Raw genomic sequence first — 12055 nt, forward strand, 5'->3', positions numbered from 1 at the left:
TGAATATTTTAACCCTACATGGGATGTTTGTTGGCCTGGTTAGACAGCTGTTAGTTGGGTTAGGGAGGGTTCCCACATTCCCATTTATTGGCCCGCCTTTACTCGAAAACTTTATGCCAATGATCAAACTTCTCTGGTGCCATGAAAAAGCCATAACGCCTCAGTGCTCAGGGATTATTGACACTGAAAAGACACAAGGTCGATTAGCCCTATTTTTAAAGGGAATCTGTCAAAAGGTTTTTGTCACCTAGTCTGAAAGCAGTATGATGTTGGGGCAGGGACCCTGATTCCAATGATGTATCACTTACTAGGCTGTTTGCTCTAGTTTTCATAAAATCGCTATTTTATCGGCAGATCATCATTGGCGGACTAGTCATAAGCTCTGTATAACCCTGCCCCCACCACTGATTGGCAGTTTTCTGCAAATGTAGTGTAGCCAATCAGTAATAAGGGTGGGGTTATGCAGAGCTCAGCTGTCAGAGCACTGCTAGATATGCAGCAGATAAAATTACTGCGTTATCAAAATGACAACATGCAGCCCAGTAAATGACATACCACTGGAATAAGGGTCTCTGCCCCTACATTATGCTGCTCTCAGATGGGGTATCAAAAACCTGGTAACAGATTGTCTTTAATGGTGCTGTCGTCCAGCTGTTGTGTTAGAGAACGCCTAACATGTAGGGCACAGGCTAAAGAACATTCGCCTGTTTTTGCGTGTTATCTTGGGCATAGATCATCATTAAAATGGTTTCTCACCGTCACCATTACAAGCTGAATTGGTTCACACGGAAACCTAAGCTGAGGCATAAACATCAAACACATGTAGGTCAGAAGGTTGATTTCCAGGGCGGAGTTCTGCCATACCTTCTCCATGAACTCCATTTCCTCCTCTAGCTGCTGGGTCTCTTCTTTTACTGCCTGTAGAAAATCAGTCACTGACTGCCGAGGGTGCATTCCTTTCTCAAATCGGTTATAGAGACCCCTCCAAAACCTTCCATGTAGAAAAATAGGTTTACGGGGTTAGTGTATGCACAACTAAAGAAGATGGTCATCAAGCAACTCATGATAAATCTACTTAAGACCCATCACTGAACAGCCTGTTGTGCTAGGTCACTGCACACACATGGGGTCGCTCGCACTACCGTGTGTTCTCTCAGGAGAGAGTCGGGCGGATTATACTAATGACACTTGGCTCAAACTCTGTCAGTGTGAACCAAGTGTCATCTGAGAATGATACGATTCTCTCACATGTGAAAATCACAGCCCAGGTTCGGAAAAGATGGAGAAATTAATTTCTCCATTGCCTCTGTTCGCGTACATCGGACTGCATTTGGATGCCATACGAGTGCAGTCTGATGTCTCACATGCTCCCATATAGTTGTGTGATCCGATTATCGGAGTCACTTGGCAGCTTGCTGCAATTGTTTTCTCATACCATATCGGCATGAGAAAATTGCAGATCTGCACTGCCCCATAGAATAACACTGGGCCGAGTGCTATCCTATAAAACATTACATAGCACTTGGCCGTGTTATACAAGAGTTTGAGTGAGCCCTAACAATGATTCTTTCCTCAGATTAGCCCCCTTTTACAATGATTCTTTCCTCAGATTAGCCCCCTTTTACAATGATTCTTTCCTCAGATTAGCCCCCTTTTACAATGATTCTTTCCTCAGATTAGCCCCCTTTTACAACGATTCTTTTCTCAGATTAGCCCCTTTTACAACGATTCTTTCCTCAGATTAGCCCCTTTTACAACGATTCTTTCCTCAGATTAGCCCCTTTTACAATGATTCTTTCCTCAGATTAGCCCCTTTTACAATGATTCTTTCCTCAGATTAGCCCCCTTTTACAACGATTCTTTCCTCAGATTAGCCCCCTTTTACAACGATTCTTTCCTCAGATTAGCCCCTTTTACAACGATTCTTTCCTCAGATTAGCCCCCTTTTACAATGATTCTTTCCTCAGATTAGCCCCCTTTTACAATGATTCTTTCCTCAGATTAGCCCCCTTTTACAATGATTCTTTCCTCAGATTAGCCCCCTTTTACAATTATTCTTTCCTCAGATTAGCCCCCTTTTACAATGATTCTTTCCTCAGATTAGCCCCCTTTTACAATTATTCTTTCCTCAGATTAGCCCCCTTTTACAATTATTCTTTCCTCAGATTAGCCCCCTTTTACAATGATTCTTTCCTCAGATTAGCCCCTTTTACAACGATTCTTTCCTCAGATTAGCCCCCTTTTACAATGATTCTTTCCTCAGATTAGCCCCCTTTTACAATGATTCTTTCCTCAGATTAGCCCCCTTTTACAATGATTCTTTCCTCAGATTAGCCCCCTTTTACAATGATTCTTTCCTCAGATTAGCCCCCTTTTACAATGATTCTTTCCTCAGATTAGCCCCCTTTTACAATGATTCTTTCCTCAGATTAGCCCCCTTTTACAATGATTCTTTCCTCAGATTAGCCCCCTTTTACAATGATTCTTTCCTCAGATTAGCCCCCTTTTACAATGATTCTTTCCTCAGATTAGCCCCCTTTTACAATGATTCTTTCCTCAGATTAGCCCCTTTTACAACGATTCTTTCCTCAGATTAGCCCCCTTTTACAACGATTCTTTCCTCAGATTAGCCCCCTTTTACAATGATTCTTTCCTCAGATTAGCCCCCTTTTACAATGATTCTTTCCTCAGATTAGCCCCTTTTACAATGATTCTTTCCTCAGATTAGCCCTTTTGGCTGATCCATGGCTGGTGGCTTAAAATCAATGAAAATCTGTGGTGGCAATTTAGGCCTCGTTACCCGGACAGCACACTTATAATAATAATAATCCTATCTTACACTTTTCACATGTCCGTTTTGTTACTTTGGTGACCTTTGCTCCATATACAAGCACAGACGGGTCCTACTTTGACCTTATTTGATGACCAAATTCACCCTTCGTCTTCCAAGCTGCACCCTAGTGCTAGTCTTCATTATTCACTGACTGGTTACTAGAAGAAGCTTGGGGAACCTCTGTCACTTTGTTTTTATTAGTGGTTCTTCCATATGCAAAGACAGACTATGCCTGAGAATTGGATCCAACATTCCTGCAAAAATAGAGAATGAATGGAGCAGAGATGAACGTGCTTCCACCTCTGCTCTATTCAGACAGATCCTCCTGCTAAAGATTGTTGGGGGTCCCAGCAGTTGGACCCCCAAAAGATCAATCCTGCCGTCTAAATATGTGCTAAATTATCCACAGTGCCGCTAGCTGTCATAGATGTCAATAAATCTGTGTAAAGTGAATTGACGCCTAAATTCTGACGGAACACCAATAATAATTGTAGACCACGGTTACAAGTGAGAAGTGGGGCGCCATGGACGTCTCCCCTGAATGACACGTTGGGCTCAGGATACAGCCCCCTGTAGGGTTGATCTTTCTATATGTGAACGGTGAGTAGGTGATGTATTATAATCTGAGGAGAGCAATACAACGTCTTACCTGAAATGGCACGGAGTGGTGTTTGGTCTCAGAGTGCCTTGTGTCTGACTGTGATCTGCTCTGTACAGAGGGTTCGTGTAGTCCAACCGCTGCTTCCACAAGTAAGACCACAGGGAGTAGGTTCTCTCCTGAATCCTGTAAGAAGATGGTCGCATTACTGACACATGCAAACACGCCCTCCGCACTGCCTCCTGCTCTAACACGAAGGGCTCAGGCAGGAGCCATTTTTTGTGTACGAGTCCCATTTGTGTTTTTCAGGGATGGCACTTAGAAGAGTGAATGGGGCCATTCAAGTGTCTGATTATTGGAGAGATGAAAAATCCAGGCAAAATGTACGATATTCATCAAAGCAACAATGCAAGTCTATGGGTCAGTTGAAAAAAAAACTGTCCACAATTGGAGCCATCTGAGTGCTGCTCATTCTTGGATAGAAAAACAAGACTTTTTTTTTTGTTTCTCATCTGAGAAAAACAGATGGCTCTCAGCCCAAACTGGGATGATAAAATCTGACTCTGATCAAACTCTGGTAAAACCGACTGATGTTCTTATATGAATGCGCCCTAAGTTCTCTTCCTTTTAAGAGCTTTCAGTGTTTCTTCGTACAGTAGCCGGGTAGCGTGATAGGCAAAATTGGAAGATTCGGCTACAAAAAGGTCAGTATGTCGTGTCCGCCTCAGGGCTCGTGCAGACAAGCGTATAAATCCGATGTTTGATGGAATAGTCTACAGCCATCACACAGACCCAAGTTATTCAATCGGGCTATTGAGATGAACCTTTTTTTCCATCCATTGCAGCATGTACTATTCTCTTCGGAGACTTGGAGGAGAATCACCCATACAAGTCTATGGAAAAAAAATAACCAGGTTCCACATAGAACATCCACGGGACACCTGAGCTTATGGATATATTTCCCTCCTAAGCCTACGAAACTATTTGATCATGTACATGTTTTAATGTAGCTGCATGAGAACAGATCACATACTGACGGCACACGGATGTAAAAAATGGACAAACTGGCGGCACACAGATAATCTGATTTTTCTGGATGAAACTTGAACAAATTTGTTTTGTTTAAATAGTTTTTATTAAGGGAAATTTTAAACTTGGGACATTTTTTTTTCCTATGCTCGTCTGCAGCTGACTGTTCGGGTACAGGAGCTTAGTTCACCCTTGTCTGGCCATATAGATCAGTACACCTTCCCACCTACTTCTTTTCTGCTCTACTGACAGCTCTGGCTTCATAGAAAATAAGTAAAATGGAAAATGAGTTGATGGGAAGTTGCATCGAACTGTTTGGCCCCGCCACGGTGCAGCGAGTGCCTGGACGTGATTTGAACAGTCTTTCTGGGCTGACAGAGACCCTTTATAGGAGATAACCTGCTGAATGCGGAGGTCTGACCGATTGGGACTATTAGTGATGCTGACAATGGGGCTCTTCGGTGATCAGCATTCACCTGCATGTGTAAACAGGTATGTGAAAAGATGTTACCAGTGCCATCAGATTTTGGGATTGGTGCATCAGTGTGTTATCAGGTACTTTCTCGTATGGATAAATTATAAAGTTTCTCTTATACTTTGTACTGTTAAATATGGATAGCATACTGATGCCGTCCGTGCTGCGATGCCTTTCTCCGTGAGTTTTGCACAGACACATACTCCATGAAAGTACACGGGCGTGTGAGCAGCAATAGTTTATAACAGGTACATGTTGTATCTGAAAAAAAACGGATACAATACGTATGTCCAACACGGAATCTGAATGAGGCCTCAGGGATGGCTTGATATTTTAAGAATACCCCTTTAACACCATGATCCTCTAGATACAAGCATGTATCTCATGTCCTTGGCTACTAACATGCAGGTTAGGAAATTTTATAACCAGGGAAGAAGATCTCCAACATGTCAACATTACTCAGAAAAGAGAGTACCTTCCAGCAGTGTCTTCTCGTGGACCATCGGTTACATCAGGAGCCATGTAATTCCTAAACCCGTGTACCCAATTTGTTTTATCGGCATTTTGACTTCACTGTTCTAATGATTCCCTGCACCGTGGCACTGCCAGCGACCCGGATGAGCGGGAAACAACTGAAATGGATAAGGCTTACGTACAGATTTAGTTTCAGGATCAGTAGGAGTCCTGGAGGACTGACACCACCACCAACCATGAAGTGATTACATATCTCCAGTATGGTACCACTTTACACACTCGCCTGCAGTGCCTCTGCACAGGTATGGAACATTTACTGCCAGGTTCTACCTTCACAGTTTATAGGTGATTGCTGTATATCCGGACAGTGATCAGATCATCATCGATGACCCTTCAGCCAGACATATCCTATTTGTATTACAAGCCTATAGTGACCATACACGGAACACATTCTCTCACCTCAGTTCTTTCCTCTCCTTCTCGCAGTTGCACAGAAAGTTTCCATACTGACAGGAGTATATATGGTGTTGTATGTGGACCAAGAATCTCTCATTAAACTCAAACGCACATGGAAACTGCTCCATCAGCTGCCAGACACATTCCAGGAACTGGTCTATCACGGGCGACACTTCCTTGGGATCCCCATCTAAATTTCCATACCTAAAGAGAAAAAAATACACTGAAGCAATGCATTGGGGTATATGCATGCAACATCTTTTTCAGGTGGTCTCCCCTCCCAAAACCGCCTGAAAATGGGAATGGCACAGAAAAACTACAGTACGTATATTAGCATGTTTGGTGAGATTTTTTTCCCCAAATAAGAACTTTAAAAGCATTTTATGGATTTAATTAAAGATTAGATTTATTAAAAGTACAGCAGTCATAAACAGGCAGCAACATACTATAGAAAAAAAACACGCTGCACAATAGTTGCCTGTTTGTAACCTGGGCTGCTCCTGTGTGTGAGAGACATATGACACCCGGCTCTGATCTCTCTGCTGAGAGATTACAAGTTGTCCTGAGCACAACAGACATAAGTGTGATACTGATACATCTCTGGACAAGTAGTGTGGAGGAGCATCAGTGCAGCGGAGATGATTGCCATGAGAGGAGGAGCACTGATAGAAGATTGGGAATGTAACACAGTTGAACTCAGCTGTGCTGTCCCTCCCACCACACTGAGATTTGGAATGTGATACAGCTAAATTCTGCTGTGCTGTCCCATCACACTGACTGCTGGGACCTCATCTGAAAGGTGTTGTTTGCTAGGATTAGAGTACAGTACTAAGCATACAAGAGGTTAGACGAGCAGATCGGGGCTCTCATAACTCACACACTGAGGAACCTGCTCTAAGCTATAATGGGAGCTTGTTCATCTCTCTCTAATATGTTGTATGATTATAATTGGAGAGCATCATACAATAAGATGTACATGCTCCCTCTCCCAGTGAAAGCTTTCTGATAACACCCACTTGGATTTAACGAAAATTAACTAATTAGGTGCCAAAAATTTGATTTCTAATACCTCGCAACAGAGCGGCGAAATAAAAAAAAAAAAAGAGCAAACAAGAACGTTCTATTCCGCTTTGAAGCTACGACGTGTTTTCAGTTCATCGTGAAAAATTTGGTGTAAGGTCCTCTTTAAATAAGCGACTGTTTGATTTTTCAGCATATGTGCAGTGACCAGCGTTACCTGTGATTAAATTTGTGTCCAAATGAAATCCAGTCTTTTTCAATTAACACCTAATAGTAATTGGGAAAAATAAAATTAGAATATACAAAAAACTATAAACTCAGTAAATCTTCACCAGTATATACAACCCCTGGCAAAAAGTATGAAATCACGAAATCACCGGTCTTGGAGGATGTTCATTCAGTTTAATTTTGTAGAAAAAAAGCAGATCACAGACATGGCACAAAACTAAAGTCATTTCAAATGGCAACTTTTTGGCTTTAAGAAACACTATAAGAAATCAAGAACACAAAATGTGGTAGTCAGAAGTGGTTATTTTTTTAGACAAAGCAGAGGGGAAAAATTATGGAATCACTCAATTCTGTGGGAAAAAAAATTATGGAATCACCCTCTAAATTTTCATTCCCTTAATCTAACTCCTGTATCAAATTAGATCTGCTCGTTAGTCTGCATCTAAAAAGGAGTGGTCACACCTTGGAGAGCTGTTGCACCAAGTGGACTGACCTGAATCATGGCTCCAACATGAGAGATGTCAACTGAAACAAAGGAGAAGATTATCAAACTCTTAAAAGGAGTTTGTATGTTCTCCCTGTGTTTGCGTGGGTTTCCTCCGAGCACTCCGGTTTCCTCTCACACTCCAAAGACATACTGATAGGGAATTTTAGAATGTGAGCCCCATCGGGGACAATGATGAAAATGTGTGCAAACAGTAAAGTGCTGCGGAATGTTAGCGCTATAAAAAAAAAAGATTATTATTATTAAAAGAGGGTAAATCGCGCAATGTTGCAAAAGATGTTGGTTGTTCACAGTCAGCTGTGTCTAAAAATCTGGACCAAATACAAACAACATGGGAAGGTTGTTAAAGGCAAACATACTGGTAGACCAAGAAAGCCATCAAAGCGTCAAGACCGGAAACTTAAAGCAATATGTCTCCAAAACAGGAAAGCTACAACAGAACCAATGAGGAACGAATAGGAGGAATCTGGAGTCAACGTCTGTGACCGAACTGTAAGAAACCGCCTAAAGGAAATGGGATTTATATACAGAAAAGCTAAACGAAAGCCATCATTAACACCTAAACAGAAAAAACAAGGTTACACTGGGCTAAGGAAAAGCAATCGTGGACTGTGGATGACTGGATGAAAGTCAAATTCAGTGATGAATCGTGAATCTGCATTGGGCAAGGTGATGACGCTGGAACTTTTGTTTGGTGGCGTTCCAATGAGATTTATAAAGATGACTGCCTGAAGAGAACATGCAAATTTTCACAGTCATTGATGATATGGGGCTGCATGTCAGGTAAAGGCACTGGGGAGATGGCTGTCATTACATCTTCAATAAATGCACAAATTTATGTTGATACTTTGGACACTTTTCTTATTCCATCAATTGAAAGGATGTTTGGGGATGATGAAATAATTTTTCAAGATGATAATGCATCCTGCCATAAAGCAAAAACTGTGCAAACATTCCTTGAAAAAAGACAAATCAATGTCACGGCCTGAAAATTGTCCGGATCTCAATCCAATTGAAAATCTTTGGTGGAAGTTGAAGAAAATGGTCCATGACATGGCTCCAACCTGCAAAGCTGATCTGGCAACAGCAATCAGAGAAATTTGGAGCCAGATTGATGAAGAGTACTGTTTGACACTCATTAAGTCCATGCCTCAGAGACTGCAAGCTGTTATAAAAGCCATGGGTGGTGCAACAAAATACTAGTGATGTGTGGAGTGTTTTTTTTTGGTTTTTTTTCATGATTCCATGATTTTTTCCTCAGAATTGTGTGACTCCATAATTTTTTCCCTATGCTTGGTCTAAAAAAGTAGCCATTACGGAGTACCACATTTTTTGTGATTGATTTCTTTTAGTCTATGTGCCCACGTAGCATTTCTTAAGCAGAATATTCCTGAGCAGAATCGCACTCCCTGCTCCCGGGAAAATGCATGCGGTTTTTGACGCGCTTTTTTAAGCGTTTGTCAAGCGTTTTAGCATGCGTTTTTGCCCATACAATTGATGGTATGCGGAATCGCACGCGATTCCGCAAAATTAAAGAACATGCTGCGTTTTTTACCGCTAAGCGATTCCGTAGCGGTCAAAAAGGCACCATTGGCACAACATGTGCGTTTTCAATTATGATTGAATGTAATGCTTAAGCGTTTCCGCTGCAGAATTGCGCGTTTAAAAGTGCAGCAGAAACGCTTAAAAAAAAAAAGCTACGTGGGCACACAGCCTTAGTGTTTCTTAAAGCCAGAAAGTTGCCATTTGAAATGACTTTAGTTTTGTGCCATGTCTGTGATCTGCTTTTTTTCTACAAAATTAACTGAATGAACATCCTCCAAGGCCGGTGATTCCATAATTTTTGCCAGGGGTTGTAGAGTATATGAAATATAACCTCTTACCATAAATCCTCTGATGGTTCGGTAATAGGGGTCAAGTAAGAGACTGGATACAGAGCAGACCTGAGCGGTGCGGTCCCATCCATCAGAACAATGAACGAGCACGCTGGCGCCCTCTTCTGACACGGCCTAAATGTGCAGATTACATGTAAAATATTACACCTTTCTACAATTAGAAATGCCATTTGTTCCCGATACTAAAAGAATAATTTTTGTACAGTCCATGCCTACAGTAGCACAAACCAGACAACCAGCAGTGCAATATGAGCAGATACAACCCATCTGAATACCTTTGTAATGAAGATGCCAGCATCCAGGATTGTTTTCACGTGTTTTAACCATCCAGAAGATTCGAGACCCCAAAGAAATTCACCCATAGAAGGAGATCGGAGCTCACAAACTGCAATCATGAACAGAACAATAAGCTCACTAGATCAGATTCTGCTCCAAGACTTGCTCTAAACCCTTCAACTACACACAGATATTTACTGAAAGGTTATAAAACCATGCCTCCCTCTTGGGTTGGGTAGGATACTCCATTCAAGTGAAGATAGGACTTGAAAATTGTAAAATGAAAATGTATTATTTATCACATTGGTGGTTGCCCCCTTTATATAAAAACTTCCTAAAGGACGATAACATTTTATGTTTGGTACATACAGCTACAAGTGAGTTCCCCAGAGTTTGCCTTCTTCCTAAGGTGCACCTGGAGGCTGTGTTTCTCCCCAGGTAAGTGATACACTTCTAGCCATCCACATGATGTACAAGAAAATGTGATTAATCAGACCACAACCCCTTCTATTACTCTGTGGTCCAGTTCTGATGCCCATATACCCTTGTAGGTGCTTCTGGCTGTATCCGGGTCAGCATGACAATGACCAGTGTGAGCTTCCATATGTAGTAATCTGCAATAATTTATTCTGACATCTGTCTTTCATGGCCAAAAGTTATTTTTTCAGCAATATGTTCCACAGTATTTCTTCTGTGGCTCCAGACTAGCTAGCGTTACCTTTCACTCTACACATATTATCAGTGAGCCTTGGGCACCCATGACTGACACCTGTTCACCGGAAGTTCTACCCTGTTAGGTACTAACCACTGCATGCCAGGTACAACCCACAAGACCTGCTGTTTTTGAGATTTTCTGACAACCTTCGCGGGAGCTCCTCTGACAAGGGGCATATTCGGACCTCTAGGCATCACAATGCCTGAAAATGGAGCTGTGTAGGGAATAGAGCGCACAGAACATAGGGTTGAAACCCCAATGGAGGAGGATACAGATAGAGTTTGTGGTGCTCACCTGGAGGGGTCGTGTGAGTCACAACTCCTAAACCAGCATGCAATATAATGCCAGCTGCCATTTATAAGATCTGTCTTTTATGCACTCATGGAAAACTGTAGATCAGCAGCAGCGTCTGCAATGTCCTCAAGTGCCAACAATACGTGTGGTAAAAGTAAATTTGCAAATAATATTTTTCAGAGTTGCCAATTCCTGTGGCCCCATGAATGTGCTAAGGCCTTAATGAGTTTGGTGACATAACGTCATGCGATCACTATTCTAACGCTCTAAGAACCAGGGACATTTTTATTTTTGCGCTTTTTGTGCTCATGGAGCTGACGTTTTTTATTGATACCAATTTGGGGTACAACATTTTGATAGCTTTATATTGCAGTTTTTTGTAAAGTGAGGTGACAAAAATCCCCCAGTTTTGGCAATTTGATTTTTTTTAACAGTTTACCAGAAAGGTTAATTAACTCCATATTTTGATACATCGTATTTTTACGGATGCGGCAATACCAAAGAATTTTTTTTCCATTTCTTTGTTTTTAATACGGTAAAAGTGGAGTGATTTAACATTTTATATATTTTTTAAATATTTTTACAAACTTTTTTATTTTTTTACTTTTTTTTTCAAAGCCATTAGGATTGCTTATATATACTGCGATACCACAGTATTGCATTATTTACTGGAAATCATGGTTTCCTATGGCACTCAGCCTGTGACCAAAAGTGCTACGACGGGCCTTAAAGGTAAGGACATTCCACCCATAGTGGTAGTCCACGTGGCCATTATGGGCCACATTAGCTGGAAAGGTCCGCTGGCTGCAGGGCATTCTTCTTCCGCAGATCATTCTAAATGATGAAGCCTCTTTTTCCCATCATTTAGCCTGTATGTCTGAGCTCTGAGACTCAGCACTGAACGTGTGATGATTACAAAGGATCGGAGTTTTGTAATTTTGGCAATAAAAAGCATATAATGTGCAAGCCATCGTATATGGTGTGGGGGATTGTGGGGCAGCATTAATACTGTGTAAGGATTCTGTTGGGGCCGATCATACTGTGTGAAGGAACTATTGGGGACCGTAGTACCGTGAGAGGGAACTATTGGGGACCATGGTACAGTGAGAGGGAACTATGGGGGGGGGATGTCATACTGTGTGAGGGTACTATGGGGGGGTGTCATACTGTGTGAGGGAACTATGGGGGGTGTCATACTGTGTGAGGGAACTATTGGGGGGGTGTCATACTGTGTGAGGGAACTATTGGGGGGGTGTC

At 41.8% G+C, this 12055-nt stretch overlaps 1 protein-coding gene across 1 annotated transcript in view; it reads right to left on the minus strand.

Moving 5' to 3' along the window:
* Positions 1 to 12055, minus strand: part of MTMR7 (myotubularin related protein 7) — an 86889-nt gene that overhangs the window by 9627 nt on the left and 65207 nt on the right. Inside the window, exons 8-13 of the mRNA XM_073583612.1 lie at positions 9789 to 9898; positions 9502 to 9627; positions 7103 to 7152; positions 5869 to 6069; positions 3483 to 3617; positions 865 to 991 (exon numbers count right to left, since the gene is read on the minus strand). Of these exons, the coding sequence (XP_073439713.1) occupies positions 865 to 991; positions 3483 to 3617; positions 5869 to 6069; positions 7103 to 7152; positions 9502 to 9627; positions 9789 to 9898 (749 nt within the window). The remainder of the gene's footprint in view (positions 1 to 864; positions 992 to 3482; positions 3618 to 5868; positions 6070 to 7102; positions 7153 to 9501; positions 9628 to 9788; positions 9899 to 12055) is intronic.

Source organism: Dendrobates tinctorius, unplaced genomic scaffold (genome assembly GCF_039654945.1).
Source record: "Dendrobates tinctorius isolate UK_male_01 unplaced genomic scaffold, ASM3965494v1 ptg000079l, whole genome shotgun sequence".
NCBI lineage: Eukaryota > Metazoa > Chordata > Amphibia > Anura > Dendrobatidae > Dendrobates > Dendrobates tinctorius.